The 24,835-nt window shown below is 39.3% G+C and overlaps 1 protein-coding gene across 2 annotated transcripts in view; it reads left to right on the forward strand.

Annotated features, from left to right (window-relative positions):
* The window catches only part of EXTL3 (exostosin like glycosyltransferase 3), a 146,182-nt gene that overhangs the window by 116,707 nt on the left and 4,640 nt on the right, over positions 1 to 24,835 (forward strand). For both annotated transcript variants that reach the window (XM_058164807.1, XM_058164808.1), the window contains exon 4: positions 23,619 to 23,746. In XM_058164807.1, the coding sequence (XP_058020790.1) occupies positions 23,619 to 23,746 (128 nt within the window). The remainder of the gene's footprint in view (positions 1 to 23,618; positions 23,747 to 24,835) is intronic.

The following is a 24,835-nucleotide window of genomic DNA, read 5'->3' on the forward strand; positions in this document are numbered from 1 at the left end:
TGAAAATTGGGTTGAAGAAATCATGCAACAATGTGTTCTGCAACTGCAGATCTGAAGTTGATCAGAAATTTTATTTCAAATGTAGCAAAATGAACCTGCATTCTTTAATATTCATCGCCCACCATTTTCCTTAGTTTCCTGGATCTTTTTCCAACCAAATACTTTCCAATAATGCCCTGTGATGCCTCTCTGATACATCCATACTGTCCTTCAGTCAGTCAGCAGAATTCTTGAGAGTTGAAATCCACACTTCTTAAAGTTGCCAAGGCTGAAAACACAGCTCTAGGCAGGATAGGAAATCTTTTGTATTTTATTTTCTGAGTAGGGACTGTATTGGTAAATCTTAAATGGGTAGGGTGCTTTTTGGAGGGTGCTATCCAAGAAGCTAACCCTAAATTAGCAACTCAGCGGTCAAGATAAATATTTGTTTGAACACCCTCCATAAAACCAATGTGCCATAGTAGTTAAAGCATTGCATTAGGATTAAGGAGAGCCAGTTTCATATCTTCCTTAACCATGGAAGCTCACTGGGTGATTTTGTGCCCATTATTTTGTTTTTGGGAGGGAATGCAATCTGAAAGGAATGAAAGATAGGTTAATTTCTAACAAAGATCTAAACCAATCACTCAATCCATCACATAAATAACATAAGTAAAAGATGATACATGTGAATATACATGAAAACAAACCAAATGCACTTTAAATAGAGTAGCTAAATTATCTCGATATACAGTATCTGCCTTTCTTCACTGGGAACTGATGCCTTTTCTTTTATAAACCCTCTAGAAAATATCTGCTATAAAAAATCTAGATCTGCTATATTTTTTTCTTCCATCAATTTCCCACCCACTCCAAACTTTACACAAATTCTACCCACTCCCCCAAATTTCCGTAATGGCATCTTTCTAAGGTAGGGAAAATAATTGTACCATATTATGGGTGAGTTTGCTGAGTGGATAGTGGTGAACTGAAGACCATCTAGTGATTTCATTTAAAAGCTGAAATTTTGGGAATATACTGATTCACAACTCCAGCCTTTCTTAGGCAGTACAGTACAGATTACAAATTCTATATAAGCTACAAGTGAATATAAATCACAGCTTTGGCACTGATTTTCATTTTCAATTGTTCGAAATTGTTTATTAGTACTTGCAACCCTGTTTATACTTCCATTCATTGACTGTGAATGCTTTAGTAGGAAAACATTCCATGTGTCTGAATCCCCACGGGGTTTAAAACCTGATAGCTGAAACCAAGGAATGGAACATTCCCCTTTCTCTAATAGGGGTTGTGATGTGTTTTTGTTTCTTTACTTGGCATTATTTTGTTGCAAATTATTTAGCAAAAGGTGTGAGAGTTAAGAAAGCAAAGTTTTTCTCTAATTAAAAATGGAAGGGGTGGGGTGAACTGGCATCATTTAAAAATTGTTTTCCTATTAACACTAAAACCATTTCAAGCATCATGAGACTGCCAGGTGCAGAACAGTGATAATGCCACCATGACAAAGTGATTACCGATCAAAGCACCTAAAGCAAGTGGCTAATGAACTCCAACAAATTACAGTGTAGTGATATGGAATGCCTTCTGCATTTTGAAGTAGGAGCAACTGCTAAAGTCATAGCAACCAGTACACTGAAGCTACCAATTGGAGGAGAGCCAGTAGTAATGAAATGAATTGAATGCTAAGTTTGAATGCAGGAAATTTAGGATGGATTGAAATCCTTCCTGTAATGACTGAAGAGACAGGGGTGGAAAGTCTGGTTAATCAACATAGCAAGTAGAATTTCTCTCTTTTTAACTTCTTCCAGTTGGATAAAAACAATTTTCTCCCTTGTTAGAGGAAGACTGGACTAGTTAAGGATAATATAAATTAGGGAGAAAAGGATTTTAGGAGCTGGGTGGGATAAAATGAAGAGTACCATGAAAAATGATTGAAGATTGGGAAAGAAGAAGATGATAAGAGAAGTGAAGGCTATAGTTGAGATGGGAATCTGATTACAGCAGGCAAAAGTGTAGATGAATGGTTATAGAAGAAGGACTTGGTGGCAGTTGGCAATCTACATATTAAATCCTTTGATGAATGTAGCATCATTTATCATGTAACATCATTCATCATGATTATAGGCAAAAGTGAGTGAATATTTGTATTTGTATATTGGATTTATTAGATGAGAAGAGTTTATTTTCTGAAAAAAGCGTCTTCTTTTAAAAAGGAAAAAATAAAGAGCTACTTTTGCCCATTCTTGAAGTATATTTCCATGCAGCAAAACATACAGTACTTATTTTGGAAATAGCAGTGATGAGCCAGCTTTGAAGCAGATGATGAGAAATAGCTGCACAATCATCATATTAGCAGTTAAATATTTCTTGTGTGTATCAGGAAATCAGGGATAAATCTTCAGATATGATAAAATCTTCTTTGACAAATAGCTTTCCATTGTTACAAGAACAAGAGTACATTGGGTGAGGAGAATACCATCTTTCTACTAGCAGTTCAGTCAACTGAAATTTAACAAAGAGTTTCCAAATTTTGTTTGATTGCAATCAGTGTAAGTGGCTTTAACTTTTGAATGTATTTGCTACTGGGCGTTAGACTAATTTCTCTCTCTCTTTTAGAATATATTATATTGCTTAATTTGGATCTTTATTTCTCTTGACTAGCCTGTACCCTGGGAATTAATTTTTTATTTCCCCTCCAAATACTAACCAGTTCTGATCATACTTAGTTTTTTTTTAAAGATCCAGCAAGGTGAGCTAGCTACTGCTACCTGATGTGTCTGTCTGTCTTTCTGTCTTTCTATCGTCTTTCTCCCTCCCTCTCCCTCCCCTCCCTCTCTCTCATCATCATCTATCATCTACAATATGAAAGTAGTGTTTGAGCTCTTGATGGCACATATATCAAAGTGTTCTGCCCAAAGTGTTCTGTCCTCACTAAAAAGTCTACCCATGATCTCAGTGGATGAGTCAGAAATTGAATATATGTCTCCCTAGTCCAAATTGATATTTTATCTACTGTGTGATACTGGTTTTCATATTAAATGCACCTCCCATCATTTCCAACTGGGACAGAGAAATTGGTCCAGCCAATAACACAGATTGAGGCTTTACATAATCCAGTAGCCCTGTATTCTCTTTTTCCCTTAGTTTTTTTATTCTATATGTCTGGTTATATGCATTGATATCTGTGTATTGAATGGTATCAGCAATATGAAAGGCTGGTTAGTTGGGTCCGGTGGTAACAGTTTCACTTATAAGAATAAGCTGTTGAAAGCGAGTTTTAAAGAAGGTTGAGCCCTACTTCTATCTTGATAATCTGAGTGAGAATTTTAATTGTATGGAAGTAGCAGAGGAACATGGTCTGTCATTTAAAGCAAGGATTTAAATGCAGGTTACAAATTGCCTTTTCCCCCCCCAAAATATCCTTACGCTTCTGCCAGTTAATGGGGTTTCCTTTCATTCAGTCCGTTTAACTGAGCAGTAATGTAATAAATGGTTGTTTTAATCTTGTGAAAAGTGTTAAAAGTAAAAGTATTATATAATATATACACACATACGTACATACATATATATACATATATACATATACATATATACATATATATATAGATGTGTGTAGGTCTTTGGTTATTCGGGTTTTCTCCCGCGTAAAATTGAAAGTGTCTTGGCGACGTTTCGACGAAGTCTCATTCGTCATCTTCAGGCTTCAGCTTCGTGCTTCTGGGAGTAATGTGTGATTGCAGCTGTTTCTTCCTTTTTAACTGCTAGTGGGGGTTTGAACTGATTGGGTGGGAGCTTGGCTGTGCTCTGATTGGCTGGGGGTTTTTTTGTGCTCTGATTGGCTGGGGGTGTGTCCTGTTTGGGTGGGGGCTTGGTTGTGCTCAGATTAGTCTGAGTTGCAGGGGGATTTGAGCTGGTGAGCTGCACTGCTGCTGTTTGGCTTCGTGGTCGTGGTCGTGCTACATCTTCATAGTGGGTGTCAGTCTGCTGCATGTATGGATTGGAGGGGTTTGAAATGGCTAATGTTGCAGCTGCGGTCTGGCTTCTGGTCCTTGGTCGTGCTTCCTGATCAGTGTGGGTTTGGGTCTGCTTTCTGGGTGGATGTGTGGTGGTGACATCCTGTGTGGACCTCGTGAGTGTGGGTCTGGTGTCATTCCTCGTGTTAAGGACTCGTTTGTCAATAAGGGCGGGATTCCAAATGGCTGGTAGGCGGGAGGTATCATCTCGTTTGTTCATGCTGTGTGGGCGTTTTTCTATCTCGATGGCTTCTCTGATTATTCTGTTGTTAAAGTGTTCAGTTTTGGCGATAGTTCTGGTCTTTTTAAAGTCAATATCGTGTCCTGTGGCTTTAAGGTGTTGGACCAGGGAAGAAGTTGGTTCCTCTTTTTTGACTGAGCGGAGAAGGGTGGGATATAAATGCAAATAAAACAAACAAACAAAAAACTTTCAGATTATTTTAGGAAAAGGCATTTAGCCTCTATTGGAACCAATTAGTTGCCAGCTTTTAGGATCCTTTGGTGAAAGATGCTTTTAATGTCCAATTCTCTGTCATACATAGCAATTTCAATACTCAGATGGATGAATGTGTATCACTAAGGAAAATTACGTAGTTCTTAAAAGAAAGGAGGCATACACAACAGAGATATAATTACCTGCCAATACTGGCCATTCCCACCCACCACCCACCCACCCAAAATTGGTGCAATACTTAATGCTTTGAGTGTGATTTTTTTAAAAAACAAAACATGGAATTAAATCTAAAAAGTGTAACACCCTTCACTAAAAGGCCACCTTCACATTAGTGACAAAATCCTGGGAATTGAAGTATTTCCTTACTAACTGGGGGATATTGCATTTTTCAGAAATGATTTATATCAGACTATTTTTTTTTAAATATGGACAAGACAGTGGATCTAATATAACGTGTAGTCAGGTATTATTGATAGTATTGATCACACTGGAAGAGGAATAGGGTCAGTTAATCATGCTTCATAATTCCTCTTTAGAGTATCGCTTTGCAGTCCCACATGAAGTATTGACCCATAATATCCATGTGCTGTACCTGTATGGAGCTCTAAGAAACACATGGTTCTGATAACTTCCATACTCCTCTCAGTTGCACAGGTTAAGGGTGATGAAGAATGTGGGGTATCTTTTCTGCCAAGAAACAGGGTTTTGTATTTAAGAAAGCTTCGGATAGACTGGGATCAGAAATCATCTAGTAGTCACCTTTTCATTTGTTTTATTACATCATTCCTTCAAGTACTACACAGTTATTGAACAGTTTTGACCAGAGGTCTTCAAACTTGGCAGCTTTAAGACTTTAAGAATTCTGGGAGTTGAGGTCCACAGGTCTTAAAGCTGCCAAGTTTGAAGACCTCTGGTCAAGACCAATACTTTGAAGAGCATAGCCACGTCAGGTGCACCTTCTTTAGAACAGTTGTATGGATCTGTTAGTAAAGCATATGGTTAAAGGTCGTCCCCACTGCTCTCATTAATAATACTTTGTGTGGGAAGCTAATAAAAATAATTAGCCCTTCACATTTTTGTGTAAAACCCAGCAAAGGTTTGCAGTGAATTTATACATAAATACCTGCTTTATAGATATAACCTCCATTATTCCTTGCCCAAGTCCCCTCAGAAAAAGGACTTGTACTTTTTAAATACATAATTTTAGGGGCAGATGTTACCCTTCCTAAAGGTTAATGCAGCCTTCCAGCCTTCCAAGGTCAGTAAAATGAGGACCCAGAGTCATATGCTGACTCTGCAAACCATTTAGAGAATGCTGTAAAGCACTATGAAGTGATATATAAGTCTAAGTGCTATTGCTATTGCTATTGCCACTAGAGTTTTACCAAGTGCCACTTTTTATTATGTTGTAATTAATAGAGACTGTTAATTTCTGCAGGAGAAAATTAGCACGTGTACACTACTAGGATGGAGCTAACATTGTCGCTGGGGGCATTAGGTTCTTGGTAGAAGCAGATTTTGTACTCTTACAAACTAAAGATTCTTACCAATACTACATAAACTGAGCTATAAATGCACCTCAGCCAGCAGTATCTAAGCTTGGATGCTAAGCAGCATCAGATAGTATGGCTATGGAGATTCTCAGTCATCCAGGTCATGATGGTCCCAAAGGTGCTTTTTCAAGAGGCAGCTGCACTTTCTTGTTTTTCTTTGAAGTTGTTTTGCTTCTCATCCAAGAAACTTCTTCAGCTCTGACTGGATGGTTGGGAATGGAAGGATTTATATTCCTTGCAGACAGCTGGTCATTTGTTTTCTTTTAAAGAGTTGTTGAGGCCACTTGAAGGTTTATCGGTGTCCTCAGGGTTACCTGAGTGGTGCAAATGGGTGTGGAGCCTTCTTGGAACCGCTGAAAGGACTGTGTTGTAGACTGGACAGAGATGATATTGTATCCCACTCCCTCTGAACAGCCCTCTCTCACAGAGGGGGAGGGATGCGACACCATCTATCTCCAGTCTACAACACAGTCCTTTCAGCAGTTTCAAGAAGGCTCCACACCCATTTGCACTACTCAGGTCTTCAAAGAAAAACAAGAAAGTCCAGTTGCCTCTTGACAAAAGCATCAGATCAATGGGAGACCATCGAAGAATGCAAGGGCTGCAAATGAATGAATATATGCCATCAAATAATTTTCAATTCCTAGTGACCACGCAGATAGATTTTTCTCCATTATGATATGTCTTTGACCTGGTCTTTCAGCATTTCCAATCATGCGCCCATCAACATCGTAACTGAGCCCTTCCACTTTACTGCTGTACTCACCAGCTGCTTACACGGCCCAGTTCCAAATGGGCCATAGACAAATACCAGGTACACGGCCTGAGAGTTGTGGACCTCTGAACTATAGTACTCCCATCTTCTCATCATTTTGGCTTTGCCCTGTAGAACTGGATGAGAGCTATTAAAAATAGAGTCACCTCCTGTATGCAAAGCAGGCATGCAGTTTAGATATTTTGTTGATATTACAGCACAATAAATTTGGGGGTTTTATGCAAAAGTTGAATATATGCAGATGAATACATAAAATAATAAGTGTTCCTCTTGAATTGTTGTACGTGAAATTCAGATTAATTTTTCCTTCTACAGAGACCTTGCAGCTTGAACTCAAATAAAAAGGTTGTCCCTATAGAAAAAAGTCAGTCTACCAGTTCTTATTAATCCCTGTGGCCATGAATATTCAAGTTTCTTGCTGTGAGTCATGCATTTTAAAACATTATACAGTTTTGGATAGTCTGGTGCAACTGCTCCAGGGCACTGTGGAGCACAGCATTTCTTTCATTGTTGTCCTATAAATTACTTTTGTCATCTACTGCTGGAGTATATTATTGCTTTCCTTGTAGATCTCAGGGGCATACTTGTTTGTGTGGTGTGAATGCCCGTATGCAAATCTGCATCCTATTATGCAAACACTCTGAAGGTTGCGAGATGCCTTGTGGATATTAAGTAGTGAGATCTACAATTTATATGTGTTCAGCCTTGCAGGTGAGTAGAAATATTCCTGAGTTGCTAAGAAACAACGTTGAAAATATTACCAGTTATTTATCACAAGAGCAGTGGATTGATGAAGTTACATCATCATTTCTTGTGCTTGTGCATATGAAGTTTTGGTAACCATAAACTGTCAGGATGTGTTTTGTTCTATGTTTATTGCTATTTTATTTTGTTATTCACTGCTCAGAGTTGATTACTAAGTGGGCAACCATTTAAAATGGATTAAAATTTGTTAAACAACAAATAAACAAAAGCTGTCTGATTTCTTGGTGCTGCTTTGAAATTTATCCTTCTCCCTGTTTGCCAGATAATGTCTATTATTTACCATTCCTACTGTGCCCAAGGTGCCTTGCAAAATCTCTCTCTTCATGTCTGCTAGAAGTAAAGTACCTTGTCTGGAATGGCACAGTTGGGGATTTGGGCTGGGATAATTCTGGCATAAATAAAAATTCCTATTTGTACAGCATTTTTGGCTTGCTGGAGGATAAGTGCCCTGTTACTCTGAAGCTTATATATGCATATTTGTACATGTGAAGGTGTATTTATAGCACCTACAAACCCGGTCCCTAAAGCTGTGGTTTGCTTCCACCACGGCTCTTTCCTAAATATACTACAAAGCTTTGGTGTCAAAACACTGAAAAAACAGCATTTTTTTGCTGTTGTTCAGATTAATGTGATAGGCCTAAGACTGGATTCAAATTATCAAGGTAATGCTAAATCAGAGGTGGGTTTCAGCAGGTTCTAACCAGTTCTGGAGAACCAGTAGTGGAAATTTTGAGTAGTTCGGAGAACCAGTAGTAAAAACTATGACTGGCCCCGCCCCCATCTATTCTCTGCCTCCTGAGTCGCAGCTGATCGGGAGGAAATGGGGATTTTGCAGTAACCTTCCCCTGGAGTGGGGTGGGAATGGAGATTTTACAGTATCCTTCCCCTGCCATGCCCACCAAGCCATGCCATGTCATGCCCACAGAACTGATAGTAAAAACTTTTGAAACCCACCACTGTGCTAAATACTCTCTCCACAAATATAAAAACTGAGGAAAACCTTGAAAATTATGTCTTAGTAAAGTGTGTGTGTGAGAGTGAGTTTGTATGTGTGTGTGTGTGTGTGAGAAGGAAATGGTTCTCAGTTACTGAAAGGTTGTCAGCTCGTTTCATTATTGATCACTTTAGCTTTGAGAAAACGTTGAAAACAAAATTATTTTGAGCTTGTAATCTCAGTTGTTGGACGCAGTTTTTGTGACATGTGGATGGGAACACTCCATTTATTTTATTTATTTATTTATTTATTTTATTAAATTTTTATACCGCCCTTCTCCCGAAGGAGTCAGGGCGGTGTACAGCCAGAAATAAAATACAAGATATATACAATTAAAAGGAATTAAAATATAGCAATTACTAAACAGCTGATAGTTAAAAATGAATTTAAAATTTAAAATATTAATAAAACCCCAATATAAAATCAAACTATTATGCCAGTCCCGCTTGAGTAAATAAATATGTTTTTAGCTCACGACGGAAGGTCCGAAGATCAGGCACTTGACATAGGCCAGGGGGGAGTTCATTCCAGAGCGTCGCTGTTCCCACAGAGAAGGCCCTACTCCTGGGGGCCACCAGCCGACATTGTTTGGCGGACAGCACCCTGAGGAGACCCTCTCTGTGAGAGCGTACGGGTCGGTGGGAGGCATACGGTAACAGCAGGCGGTCTCGTAAGTACCCGGGTCCTAAGCCATGGAGCGCTTTAAAGGTGGTAACCAGAATCTTGAAGCGCACCCGAAAGACCACAGGAAGCCAGTGCAGACTACGGAGTAGTGGTGTTACGTGGGAGCCTCAAGCGGCTCCCATTACTACTCGCGCAGCTGCATTCTGGACTAACTGCAGCCTCTGGGTGCACCTCAAGGGCAGCCCCATGTAGAGAGCATTGCAGTAATCCAGCCGAGACGTAACCAGAGCATGAGTGACTGTGCATAGTCCTCTTGATCAGGCATGATGCTCAAGACAGAGAGGAAATAAAATTATTTACACGTTTTTCTCTGTTTTAAAAAAGCCCCATAATGGTGGCACAATACCTTAATTACATAGGCTATTTGTTAGGAGTGAAAATGGATGACTGGAGAAATTGTCTGCCTTGTTTTTTTGAAGAAGATGTTCAACATAGTCATCACTCATCCATCTATGATATTTGAGGCAAAAGGAAATAGCTTCCTACACTTTCTTTTTCTTTTATGCCTCCCAAAAACAAATATTAAACGCCAATTTAAAGTATCTTGGTAAATACTGCTGTGTTTGCATCATCTGAACTTTTTTATTCTGCAGCCTAACTCCATAACTTTCTCTGGGAAGATTTGGAGTGCTGACAGAAGCTCTCTTCATCTTTTATTTTCTGCAGGCCCGTTTCAAAGAAATTTCTTTTATGGATGTGAATTTTGTAGCGTTTTAAATATGAACAGATTCTGAAAGAGCTTTTCTGTTTGAGCAAGCTGGTTCCTCCTGTTGTTCGAAAGCTTTTAAACTATTTGTTACATTTACTGTAGGTGTTAAGTATACTCAATCTGGGAATTCAGCAGACCTGAATTATTAACGCCGTTGCTGGAATTTCTTAGACAAATAGCATAGCCTACCTGAAAGAAACACACATTTTTCCTTCTTCAGTCTTCAGAATTTTTCATAGTATTTCCATTTGCAGAGAAGGAAAATGATGCTTTTGCATAGTGTTTACTAAAAATACAGAACAGGTGCAACTACACTTTCTTCATTGTGGTCTCTATAATTTGCATGTACAGGTGATGCACCTGTGCAGCTCTCATTTGAAATCTTGTAGCATTTACAGAGTTCTTGGTAGGAGTCCTTCCACCACCAGCATTCAAAACTGCCGGGATTAACTGTTAGGAATTGGAGCGTCAAATTTACCACCAGTTGACAATACTATTCCTGAGATGGCCCATGATATTATGATATTCACATACGACCGTTCCACTCCATGCTTTTTGCCTTCAACCACTTAACCACCATGGTTTCTCAACTAATTATGACCATCATTTTAAATAATGATTCTGTAACAGATGGTTTTTCATTTCATTGCTTTTACACTTCTAGGACATGACTGTTCTTCAGGATGTCTCTCCAGGGCAGTCCTATTTGACCTTCCCCACTACTAGGGATTAAATATGCATCTAAACATCTTTGAAGTTGCCCTAAATTCTGAGGATCTCCATCATTTCCACTATCATAAGTTTTAGAATAATTTGTGAGAAAGGAATTACTGTGTCTTTGATATCTCCTTGGTTCTTTCAGCTTTTCTATTTATTGTGTTGCCAAAGCTTGGTGACTAGGCACCTGGTTACGTCAAAAAGAATCTACTAGGGCCAGGGTACTTACGGGACCGCCTTCTGCCACCACATGCCTCCCACCGACCAGTGCGCTCACACAGGGAGGGACTTCTCAGGGTGCCGTCCGCCAAGCAATGTCGGCTGGCGGCCCCAGGGGAAGGTCCTTCTCTGTGGGGGCTCCTACCCTCTGGAACGAACTTTATTTATTTATTTATTTATTTATTTGATTTCTATACCGCCCTTCTCCCGAAGGACTCAGGGCGGTGTACAGGCAAAAATAAAACAGACAGTACAATATATAATTTAAAATGCAACTAAAAAACTTATTTTAAAATTGGCCTGAAAATTAAAATATACAGTGAGCTAAAACCCCATTTATTTATTTATTTATTTAATCATATTTGTATACCGCCCTATCTCCCGAGGGACTCAGGGCGGTTAACAGGCACTTAAAAACACATAAATACAGCATAAAAACAATTAAAAAACTTATTCTAAAAGCCCAATAACTAAAAAAATATAAAAATAAAACCCAATTTAAAACCCAGAATTTAAATCTAACTCAGTCCTCAAGTAAATAAGTATGTTTTAAGCTCATGAAGGTCCGAAGGTCTAGAAGCTGACGAAGTCCTGGGGGTAGCTCGTTCCAGAGGGTGGGAGCCCCCACAGAGAAGGCCCTTCCCCTGGGTGTCGCCAGACGACATTGCCTCGCTGACGGCACCCTGAGGAGTCCCTCTCTATGAGAGCGCACGGGTCGGTGAGAGGTATTCGGTAGCAGTAGGCGGTCCCGTAAGTAACCCGGCCCTATGCCATGGAGCGTTTTGAAGATGGTCACCAGAACCTTGAAGCACACCCGGAAGGCCACAGATAGCCAGTGCAGTCTGCACAGGATAGGTGTCATGCGGGAGCCACGAGGGGCTCCCTCTATCACCCGCGCAGCCGCATTTAAAATTAGTTAATAAGAATTTTAAAAATTTGATAAGATTCAATTTAAGACAGCCCCTTGCAAATAAAAAGATGCGTCTTCAGTTCGCGACGGAATGTCCGAAGGTCAGATATTTGGCGTAAACCCGGGGGAAGTTCATTCCAGAGTGTGGGAGCCCCCACAGAGAAGGACCTTCCCCTGGGGGCTGCCAGCCGACATTGCTTGGCGGACGGCACCCTGAGAAGTCCCTCTCTGTGAGAGCGTACGGGTCGGTGGGAGGCATGTGGTAACAGCAGGCGGCCCCGTAAGTACCCAGGCCCTAAGCCATGGAGCGCTTTGAAGATGGTCACCAGAACCTTGAAGCACACCCGAAGGCCACAGGTAGCTAGTGCAGTCTGCGCAGGAGCGGTGTTATATGGGAGCTACGCGGAGCTCCCTCTATCACCCGCGCAGCTGCATTCTGGACTAACTGAAGCCTCCGAGTGCACTTCAAGGGGAGCCCCATGTAGAGAGCATTACAATAATCCAGGCGAGAGGTAACGAGCGCATGAGTGACCGTGCACAAGGCATCCCGATCAAGGAAGGGGCGCAACTGCCGAACTAGGCGAACCTGGGGGAAGGCCCCCCTGGAGACGGCCGTCAAATGATCTTCAAACGACAGCCGTTCATCCAGGAGGACACCTAAGTTGCGCACCCTATCCTTTGGGGCCAATAACTCGCCTCCAACAGTCAGCCACGGCTGCAGCTGACTGAATCGGGGTGCCGGCATCCACAGCCACTCCGTCTTGGAGGGATTAAACTTCCCCCTAGCTTGCGTCAACTGCCTGACCTTCGGACTTTTCCCCGTGAGCTGAAGACTTATTTGTTTATTCGCGCGGGACTGGCGTAGGAATTTTATATTCTGATATTTTAAGGGTTTGAATTTTAATTTTTTGTTACAAATTTTAAGGGGTTTTTAATTGTTATAATTGTTTTAAAATTTGCCAAATATAGAATAAGTTTTTTATTTTCTGTTTTTATATGTACATTGTTTTTTGTTTTATTGTGGCTGTGAACCGCCCTGAGTCCTTCGGGAGAAGGGCGGTATAAAAATCTAAATAATAATAATAATAATAATAATAATAATAATAATAATAATAATAATAATAATAATAATAATAATAATAATAATAATAATAATAGTTTAGTAAATAAATTCATTAAATGAAACAATCAATCTGTTGGTATAAAGTTCAGGAGTCATCTCAAACATAGGACCGGGTTATTTACGGGACCGCCTGCTGCTACCAGTGGCCTCCCATCGATCAGTGCACTCCCATAGGGAGGGTTTCCTCAGGGTGCCGTCAGTCAGACAATGCCGGCTGGTGACCCCCAGGGGGAGGGCCTTCTCCGTGGGGGCTCCTGCTCTCTGGAATGAGCTGCCTCCAGGGATACGCCAACTCCCTGACCTCCGGACCTTCTGATGCGAGCTGAAGACATTTTTGTTCCATCACGCAGGACTGGCCTAATAGTTTTTAATGGGGTTTTTATTAGAGTTTAATGCTCTTAGCCAAATTTGAATTAGTTTTTTAAATTAGTTTTTAATTTTTGTATCTGTTGTTTTACCTGGCTGTAAACCGCCTGAGTCCTTTGGGAGAAGGGCGGTATAGAAATTAAAATAATAAATAAATAAATAAATAAACCTTGGAGTAAAGAACTTTACTCCATTTACTGGCTACTGCAGACTGTGGTCCAACTCTTGCTGAAGAAGACAAGAGGGATGAAATCAGCTATTCTATGACAGTTTGTTGCTATAAACCAGCTACTATATGACAGTCTGTTGCTATATAGAGAATAGTTTTAGAGCAGGGTTGTCAAACTCCCAGCCCACCGGCCAGATGCGTCACTCACTGGCCACACCCGTGGCCAGTTTAGCGAAGGGGGGAAAAAGTCCCGATACGTCACATGATGCCGCTGTGGCGATGTAAGTTTGACACGTCTGTTTTAGAGTAAACAAGAAATTTAGAATTTATTGGCCAAGTGTGATTGGACACACAAGGAATTTGTCTTGGTGCATATGCTCTCAGTGTACATAAAAGAAAAGATACGTTCATCAAGGTACAACATTTACAACACAATTGCTGGTCAATATATCAATATAAATCATAAGGATTGCCAGCAACAAGTTATAGTCATACAGTCATAAGTGGAAAGAGATTGGTGATGGGAACTATGAAACGATTAATAGTAGTGCAGATTCAGTAAATAGTCTGACAGTGTTGAGGGAATTCAGTGGGGGGTGTCTGATTATAATAAACAGCAACATTCTCAGAGAGGGGTGTAAAGATATTGGACAGTCTGAGTGACAGCTTCTCCTGGGGCTGTTTTCCACAAAGCCCCTAAACAGGCATGCCTGGTAAAATTCCCCACGCGTTCCAAAAACATCTCAAATAATCTAATTTGGCTTGATGTTGTTTTTTAAATCTTATAATTGGAACTTTCTCTCTTTACTCATGGCTGTGTATATGTACGAATGCACATGTATGTGTATTCGTACATATGTGTATATGTATACATATGCAAACCTTTTTTTTAATCACTTAGTTTTAACCTTAAATCCTCAGCATTCAATCAGCATTGCCCTTGTATAGTATATATACCTTAATGGTTTTGTTTTATTTTGGTGAGCACCTCTCTGAATTAGATTAAGTTACTTAGAACAATGCATGTATTTAATTTTTAAAGTACATGTTTCCACCCAGATACAAAAGGTTTTGGGCACGAAAGCTTAATATTCTAGTCTGAAGCTAGATGACAATCCGAGGTTCCCAATTTTGCTACTTCTTAGAGCAAGTTTGAATTTTCTTTTTCTTTTTTTGGCACCGTTGAGCTACTGCCCAAGATATATTTAAGTCTGTTGGAAGTGGTACCTGTTTAATATGTCCAGGTGTAGTTTAACAAAATACACACAAGTTTTCTATGGGAATTGTGTTTCATTAACTGTCCATCAGAAATCCTGTCTGAAGTTGAAATATCAAAAGATCGTAGATGAATCATATATTCAAATGTACCTATCATCATACTATTCCCTTTTGGGATAGGCAAACATGATAATGATGATTTATTGATTAGCCATCAGTCCATATCAGGATACAAAACAGGTAGATAAAATTGGGCAAAGCATATTAAAAGAAAAAAATTAGTAAATCAATGCAATTCAAAAGGCAAGTGATATTCTGTAACTTAATCTAATTCAGAGAGGTGCTCACTGCCTTGAAGGAGGCGGTGGTGAGACCTCTCCTGAAGAAGCCTTCCCTGGACCCAGCTATTTTGGGAAATTATCGTCCAGTCTCCAACCTTCGCTGTATAATTGATAAGATGCAACCAAATCAAATCGACCTGAATTCTTTAAATCATTTAATGAGAGGACTTTACTTTTTCACTAAGGTGAAGAGGTGATATGACCCTTGAGTACAGATACCAGTTTTGACCTTACCCTCTTTTAATAGTCTGTAAATGGTTATAAATATATAGTCACGTATTTTCTGCCTCCTTACATCAGGTCGATTGAGGAAAGTGAGGGAATGAGCTAAGTTCATTGATGATAAATACATATATTCTGAAGATTGGTTTCGTTAAATGGATGCGATGCATATTGGAGTATGAGATTTAGAATATGACAGGTTTTTGAAATTGAAACCTCTTGACCTTGGAAGAACTATTTGATCTTTCCAAGTGACCAGAAGTGGTTTGACCTTTAAAATGTTTTGATCTTGAGGCATTTTGCATACTTTTATGAGAACTAAATTGGTAAGTAAGTTGATGAAAGTGAAAAGAATTAACCCATTTGACCTAGGGATAAAATATATATATATATATATATATATATATATATATATATATATATATATATATATATATATATATATATATATATATATATATATATATATATATATATATATTATATATATATATATATATATATATTTGTTTTCTGAGGTTTTCATGGGTGTTTGTATGTAGGTCTTTGCTTGTTCGGGTTTTCTCCCGTGTAAAATTGGAAATGTCTTGGCAACATTTATATATATATGACAAAATAAAGGAGGTGAAATAACTTTTACATGGAGTTATATCTTATCTTCATGTGTGATGATTTATGATAGCCACAATGGCCAACTAAGGCTCTTAAATTACAGCCTGGCATGAATAAGATGTAACATGGTAGGTTCTGTTATAGAGGAAGACTCATTTTGTGTAAGGGAGGAGTTACAGATGGTAATCACAGTAAATGATTGCATACTGAAGAAAGCATGAGGAAAGACAATGAGAAATAGCCATTGTTCATTCTTCTCTGTTTTTTCCATTTTATTCATGCCATAAGGATTGTTGGTTATCTTGGCCTTGCTGCTTCCCTAAGCCATCGCCTCTCCCATTTTTCCTCTTCCTGCTCTCCTCAGGAAAGTGTGCTAACCATCACACCATAAGGGAGAGTCCTATAGTACATCTTTGTGCCCCTGTGCCCTAATTTCAGTTTCTTTTTAGTTGTTCATCTGCCTTCAACAAGAGTGTTGTCTTCTCCTTTTCCCAGGATCTGCTCCATATACCCGTGTTTCCCCGAAAATAAGACTCTGCCTTATATTTTTTTAACCACGAAATAAGCGTGTGGCCTTATTTTCAGGAAGGTCTTATTATTTTGGGGCACGTGAAGCAAGATGGGGTTCCTCTTGCCAACTTACTTGATTTCTAGCTCTGCGTTTAAATATTTTCAGGGAGGGCTTATTTTCAGGGGAAGGTGTATTTTAGCACATGCGCTCAAAAGCCCGATCGTGCTTATTATCAGGGGAGGTCTTATTTTCGGGGAAACAGGGTAAGAATCACATAAGATCCTCCAGAATCAATACTATATGCAAAGCTAGATAATAAGAAAAGTATGGAGTTGTGCTTGTTCTTGACGTTTCTTGAAGTTTAAACTCTTGTTAATGCAGACAACCTCCACCTTGTCACCCCATGTCTGTATCTGAGAGGAGGGGAGGGGACTTCAGAGCCTCTTCAGTAAAGCTGTTAAGTGATGAGCTGTAATGAGTGATTGTACAGTTAACCTTGCTTTAAGTAAGAGTGTCAAAATACCGTCCCAATATTCTCTTTTCCATCACTGCTGTAAACGCCCACAGTGGTGCTGTGGTGTTAACAAAAGCTTTCCTGAGTTGGCAGAGCCTTTTCCGCAAAGTTACTAACTATGTTTGAATCTTTTGGCAGCTCGCTTTTCTTATGAAATATTTAGAAGCTCTGCCAAGGGAAACTTTCTTTGGCACCGTTACCATATGCACCTTGAACTTCGAATTTAAGAAGTTCTTCTCAACCTTTTGCAGACAGCTTTCCTTTTTAAAAAAAATGAAAATAAGCTCCTGGCATGAGTGGTGGCCACCTGTTATCACGGTCTTTAATGATCATTTAACACCAGTTCTTCTCACTCAGTACCCTCAAGCTTCAGAGGGCCTTTTTGCTGTTGGCAGCAGCATGTCAGTCACCTGGCATCTTGTCCTTGCCAGTTGATTGGCTCAACCTATGAGAAGACAAAGTGATGTGACTCATGCCACTATTTACTTCTCTGAGTAAAGAACTAGAGATGTTTCCTGCTTCAAAGAGGCATATCCTGTGGATCTTGTCTTTGTACCAGGCATTGTGGGAATTTATGTTTCCCTTTGTTGTGAGGCCCAAGTAGGTACTAGTAAACAGTTCAAAAACAAATAGAGTTTATTAGAACAGCTGAGAATTAACTCATTCTCAGCGTTGTCCAAACTAAATCAAAGCAAATACTTCATAACACAACTCTTCAGTCTTATCACCAACCTTGGTCTAATTAGGCAAACTGCCAAAGATTTTTCTTGGCAAAAATTCGAAAGCAGAAGACGCTGACAAGAAATAAATGCAGCAAAACAAAGAGCCAGTCTATCAACGTTGTTTTCCAACGAAGAGCCCAAATGCCGTTGCTGATCTTTTAAGCCTTATGGGAGGGGCCATCTCTTGGCCCTACTCCCTAGTCATCCTCTTTGCTTTAGCTGCTCCCAGCTCTTCTCATGCATACATTAGGAACAGGCTCCTCCTGTTCCTCTGCCTCACTACTGTCAGCCTCTGGAGGCTCTGGACTCCGCACCTCACTCCCCGATGGCCCTGGCCCCATCTCTGCCTCCAACTCAGAGCCCTCATCCGGGCCTTCCCCAGCCTCTAGGACTGGCCCATGTTCTTCCTCAGCCTCATCGCTGTCCGACTCCATTGCCAGCTCCTCAGGCTGCTGGTGGACCACGACACTCTTCATCCTTTTGCTATTTTCTTGAAAGCAATTCCGGTATTGCAGAATAGCTACTGTGGAATTACCACAGAGTGATCCAAGCCAACAGTTTGTTCTGATACAAAGAGGGGAGAATGAAACTAAAGAGACTCAACCTGCTTTGATTTGTTAACAAGGACATTTTTCAGGTGCCTATGATTTTCTTTGGAAGAGGGAGAGGCCTCCATATCCCTTCCCATTTTTTTGGCAGGAGGAGAGTCAGAGCTCCTCCAAGGGAGCAGATACGTTCCTTGTTCTGGCAGGAAATGATATTTGACATTTAATTTGAAACATAAGCACAAAAATCTCCCTGTGATAATATGATAATGGGACCAAGTGAAGCATAGTTTTGAATTGGCAGGATTAAGTGCTGTTTTAATGCTACCTTTGAATTTTCTTCTTGGGTTGACTGCTGGGCTTGCCAGAATCTGGTACTGATTAATAGCAATAGCATTTAGGCGTGGTGTTTATAGCACTCTCTGGGCAGTTTAAAATGTCAGCATTATTTGCATCTTGCCTCCAACAATCTGGATCTTCATTTGACCAACCTTGGAAGGATGAAAGGCTGAGTCAAACTCGAGCTCTGTCAGGATCACATTCCAGGCTGTGGGCAGAGTTTGCCTGTAATACTGTATTTCAACCACTTGCGCCACCAGGGCTCTTAATAGATAAGACGGGTTTGCGTAGTTTCTTAATTGAATAAAATTGGAAAAAAAAGTGCATTGAACAACCATGTAACCACACTGAATTACTCTTTTAACTGGTAATATTAGTTTGTTAGAATTAGAAACTTGCTTTTCAAGAAACAAAGTACTTGTCTATATCTTTCTAGCCTTGCTGTTTCTTTTAGATTGTTGGCAGCCATTGTTTCCTCAGTGTGCAACAGTTTTGGATCCCATTATTCATTAAGCAGCCACATAGCAAATGTAATTATGTCACAGAACCAAACAAATTCATTTCCATAATGGCACAGTATTGATAGCAATACTGCCTTTGCTCAGAGAGGAATTTAGATTAAAATGAGGGAGTAGAAGCACAACCCATCACATTTGCAGATGACACTAAACTGGCAGGAATAGCCAACATTCCAGAAGATGGCCTCAAGATCCAGATGGATCTCAACAGACCTGAACCTTGGGCCCTGTCTAAGAAAAAGAAATTCAATGTAGCTTTTTCAATCTAGCTGACCTCCAGCCGTGTAGACAACTTCCACGATCTATGACAATGGTCATATTGTCCGCAGAATTTGGGAAGCTGTTTGGGATCTTGTCTAACAGCAAACGTGGATACTCATAAACTCTTTTTACAAATTTGCTGATGAAATCCTGATTTCTGTAGACTGGATCTGATAAGTTCCAATCATACACAACTTGATTTGGATATTTTTGCTTATAAAACAGAAGCGCAGATGCTTATCTGCATTGCTGTCACTGTAATTTTTAAAGTTATAGTGGGGGGGGGATATTAAATGCACTACTAAATAAATAAAATATTTAGTGTCACATCTTAATTAAATGAATTTAAGGTTAGGTGTGGTTTGATTCTGTCTACTTTTTGGAGTTGGTCTATAGTACTCTACTCAAATGTCAAATATGGCCCTTCTTCATCGCTGATGTGTTCACTAATTCTTCTAATTAGTCTATATAATAGATAATTGTTTTACTAGTGAAGAGAAGAAAGATCCTATGCCACCTAGATATCAAGAGAAAAGGTCTTCGGCTAGCAAAATCCTCAGGTTTGGTTTATGTTGTTTGTTTTTGTTGTGACCAAGGCCCAAGTAGTGATTACCAAACACAATTAGTCCTGAACAAACATATTTTATTAAAACAGCTGAGAGTTAATTCATTTTCAGCTTAGTCCAAAAAAAATTCTTCATAAACAGTCCTTTGGCCTTATCACCAACCTTTGTTGTCTTTGGCAACCTGCCAAAGGCTTTTCTTGGCAACCCCCCCCCCAAGTTCAAGAGACGCTGACAAGAAGTAATGGAATCAAGAGCTCATTGCTGTTCTTTTAAGCCTTATGGGAGTGGCCAATCATCTTCTGCCCTTACTTCTGAGTCATCCTTTTTGCTTCAGCTGCTCTTGCCTTCTGGCAGCTCTTCGCATGCTTGCACTAGAAACAGGCTCCTCCTATTCCTCTGCCTCTCTGCTGTCCACCTCTGGAGGCTCTGGAGTCCATGCATCACTCCTGGATGGCCCTGGCCCCGTCTCTGCCTCTGACGCAGAGCCCTCATGCAGGCCTTCCCCTAACTCTAGGACTGGCCCATTGTCCTCACTGTCTGACTCCGCTGCCAGGTCCGCAGGGTGTTGGCAGACCACAACAGTTGTACTAATCTCTTACAGTATATTCACTGTATATTGTATAACAATAGCATTAGCACTTAGACTTATATACCGCTTTACAGTACTTTACAGCCCTCTCTTAGCGGTTTACAGAATCAGCATATTGCCCACAACAATCTGGGTCCTCATTTTATCCACCTCAGAAGGCTGGAAGGCTGAGTCAACCTTGAGCCTGGTGAGATTTGAACTGCCAAACTGCAGTCAGTCAGCAGAAGTAGCCTGCACTACTGCACTCTAACCACTGCACCACTATGGCTCAATATTGTATGCAGTTTATATTATGGCAGATTATTATTGCAAAAAGCATCCAAATGAATATCTTAGATTTAAATCAAACCTTGCTTTTAGTGACTGTATTCAGCATTACGAGCTCAATCTTTTTCCTAGTATCAAGCTCCTTATTTCGGATAGTCTAAGAAAAATAAAATCACTTTCTTTTTCCTCAGTAGTGTCTTCCGTATATGGTCGTCTTCACAAGAAAGTAGCTGGAGAATTGATGTAACTGGTTGAGACACTTCCCTAGAACATATTGATTCACAGGCTTTTTGCACTTTAAATATCTCCAAGTAAATATTCTTTGCTTCTGTAAAAATCAATATAACTGTACAGGTGCATGATTGTTACTACAATAATGATTATTGATTGTTACCCAAACTGTATGGAACAAAAATGTAAAATCTTTCTGAATGCATTCCTTGGTGTAGATGATTTTATATTTAAGATCCAGGAAATATAAGGACTATTTTTGCTTTTTAATTATTTGTTTTCTCTTAGCCACTATAATTGTTGAGAGTAGAATAACTGCATATTTTTATGCTTGTATGATATTACTAATTTCCTTATTTAAAAAATGATATGTTCCATGAAGGCATATATATGCAATATATATCTTTTTCATATAATCTAAAGCTTTGCAATTTTCATAGAGATGAGGCCGTAATAGATGCATGTAATAAAGGTAAAGGTTCCCCTCATACATATGTGCTAGTCATTCCTGACTCTAGGGGGCGGTATTCATCTCTGTTTCAAAGCCGAAGAGCCAGCGCTGTCCGAAGATATGACTAAACGCCAAAGGTGCACGGAACGCTGTTACCTTCCCACTAAAGGTGGTCTCTATTTTTCTACTTGTATTTTTTATGTGCTTTCGAACTGCTGGGTTGGCAGAAGCTAGGACAAGTAACAGGGGCTCATCCCGTTACACAGCACTAGGGATTCGAACCGCTGAACTGCCGACCTTTCGATCGACAAGCTCAGCGTCTTAGCCACTGAGTGACCACTTTAAATAAATAACATGTAGAGCTTTGAATAAATAAGGAGGTCTTATTTATTCATCCATTTATTAACAATTTCATCCATTGTTTCTGGTGTTTGGAAGTATTTTGCTCTCTTATTGTTCTTAGAGAGGATACATCATGCTATAACAGCAGAGGCATTTGGGAATACAGTGTAACACAGAGGTCTCCAACCTTGGCAACTTTAAGACTTGTGGACGTCCACAAGTCTTAAAGTTGCCAAGGTTGGAGATCCCTGGTGTAACATGTCTTTTTTTTTAATGTCCAGAGGTCAGGAGAACCCAGACTGGGCAGTTCTGTGCATTGTGGCACACTAATTGATTAACCATTCTGTTTTTACTGGGTTTTGCCTTCTAATTAATTGTGTTTCAGCTTTGGATTAATATTTTCTAAAATGCTGCTTGCCTTCTCCCTTCTGTTAGCTGTTGACAGGGGGAAAGGCTAATGTTGACTTACTGCAGGATCTTAATCGTATCAACTGTCATCCAGTTCTTTTTAATAAATATTTTCCACTGTTAATAGTTTCAGGACAGGATTTCTTTTTATGACAGGATCCAAAGGTACTCTTGTTTAATGACCTTTTATTGCCACAGTGCTCTATCTTTCTTCTAGGCATTGCTTGCTTTAAAAAAAATATCACTCTGGTGATTGTGGGAAAGAGTTATTTATGTTTGTAGCAGTGGGAACTGGATATTTTAGAATAGCAGTTTATATACTCTGATTTCCCAAGGAGGCAAACAGTTGCTCTACAATGAACTATACCCATACACGATGAACTCACAAAGACTACACTGAGTAGATATCAGAGGTTTTACTTCCAGCTAAACCCTGGCTTCCCGTTCTTTGTTTATTTGTTTGCTTGTTGAACTATTTTTCTATTTTCTAACCTGCCCATCTCCCTCAAAGAGGAACTCTTATTCCAAAGAAAAAGAAACAGGCAACAAAATTTTTGGCAACTTAGTGCCAAAATCTTTCTTTGAATAAGATATACCAATTCAAACCATGCACTGTGTGTTTGGTATTTTCCCCATGAAAAGGTTTTATGCAAATAACCCCCCCCAAAAAAAAACCTCTAGCATATTTAACCTGTCACAATAATCAGTAGACATCATGGGACAGAAATGAACAAACTAACTTTGAGTCTGAAGGATAAGGAAACATCAGTATTTTATGGTATATGGGAACGGTGGTATGGATGGATGGAAAGGAGATAGGAATATTTAGTTACTAAACATAATCAATAGATAAAATAAGAACACAAATATGTATAATTTAATGTTTGTCATTATTGCATGGATTATTATTACATGAAAAACACCACAAATAAGCTGTTAAATGATATAAGCCTTTTTTTTTCCTTTTTTTTATGCTTTTAATGTAAAAAAGTTTAATAAAGTTTAATTAAAAAAAAAAGACATCATGGGGGAAAGGCAGCATCTAAATGGGAATCTTTTCTCATGGTCTCTTGTGGAAAGTCTAGAAAGAGCACCAAGATAGATGACTGAGTGATCTTCAGCACTAAAGTTTAGGGAGGGGGCAGCAGGCAAGAGAAGACTACCCTAAGTTAAGGAGAAAACTGGAGACAAGCACCTTGATAACTTTCCACCGTTTTTCCAAAACTCTACCTTCTCCCCCAAGACAAATGTAGTTTACTACTCTTCTGCTATGCCTATATACCGTGTTTTCCCGAAAATAAGACCCACCCCAAAATAACCCCTAGCCTGACTTTTTTGGGGTGGGCCTAATAAAAGCCCTACCCCAAAAGTAAGATATATCTGATTTGTACTTTATGTCACATACCTGCCTAAACAAATTCTGGTGTGATTAGATCCATTATGGCCATTATTAGATACCGCACCCTAAAGAAAAGACAAACAAGAAGTCTAAAGGTGTATGTATTTTTAGGTGGTACGGACTGAGAAGAATAGTTTGAATAATCGGTTTCTGCCCTGGGATGAGATTGAAACAGAAGCCATTTTGTCCATTGATGATGATGCCCACCTTCGCCATGATGAGATCATGTTTGGATTCCGGTGAGTGAAATCTAATTTTTAATCATCAGCCATTAGTATCAGGTCTGAACTAATTGTCCGTTTCCATCAAGATTTGCAGATATGGAGGATTTACAATTCCTGTTATCCTTACTTGCTTTGGCCGTTTCTGTGCTGACCGGGAAGGATGGAATTTTGAAGCTAATATATAACTTTCTTTCATGTTTGCCATTATAACACTGGTCTTCATGCACTATTATTATTATTATTATTATTATTATTATTATTATTATTATTATTATTATTATTATTATTATTATTATTATTATTATTATTATTATTATTATTATTTCCTCTTCTCTATAATGAGGGGTGTTGAAGCTGAAGAATGAAAACAATTATCTTAGGGCCTTGACTACCTTCTCTTCCCTCTCTTCTCTCCTTACAAGTGAAAATAATTTTTCCCAACCTTGTAGGATATTTTCTGAAAGATCAGCTATGTGAATGCTCTGTTCTTAACTCCCACCATATGGAGACACTCATTTTTAGCATACTTCATTTTTAGTAACAAATTGCTATTTATACCACTATTAAAAGAGCCTGTTGTTTGCTGGCATGACATAACCAGCCATGGGAATATCACAGACAGGGACTTAGGCCAATGTTGGAAGACAGAGCAGCAAGAAGAAGGCAGGATTTTTGGATAAAAGCTCCTGTGCAAGAAAAGCACAGCTCTTTTCAAATTGTTAAAAGCAACCAAATTGGTTCTGAAGCTTTGACAACTGCTTCAGAAAGATAGAGAAATGTTGTTGAAAACGAGGTGGCTGCTTTAATGATTTGAAAAGAGGTGCTTTATATTTATTCCTGCCATTGTGAAGCTCCTTTTTTCAAAAGCTTTACGCTCTCTTGATGTCAGAACATCTGAATATAGCCTCAATAGGAGACGGTCTCAGGTTTCACGGCCAAAATAAATAATTAGAATTTGGTTTGTTATTTGTGCTCAAGATCAAGCAATGAAAAAGAGAATTTAAGTGTTATATCACCTCACCAGTTTCTCTCACAAAAAAGGTTGAGAGTATTATTGTAGTAATATTTAATGCATCTTGAAGTGGAGACCCATTCATCCCAGTT

The sequence above is a fragment of the Ahaetulla prasina genome, chromosome 1 (genome assembly GCF_028640845.1).
Source record: "Ahaetulla prasina isolate Xishuangbanna chromosome 1, ASM2864084v1, whole genome shotgun sequence".
Lineage (NCBI taxonomy): Eukaryota > Metazoa > Chordata > Lepidosauria > Squamata > Colubridae > Ahaetulla > Ahaetulla prasina.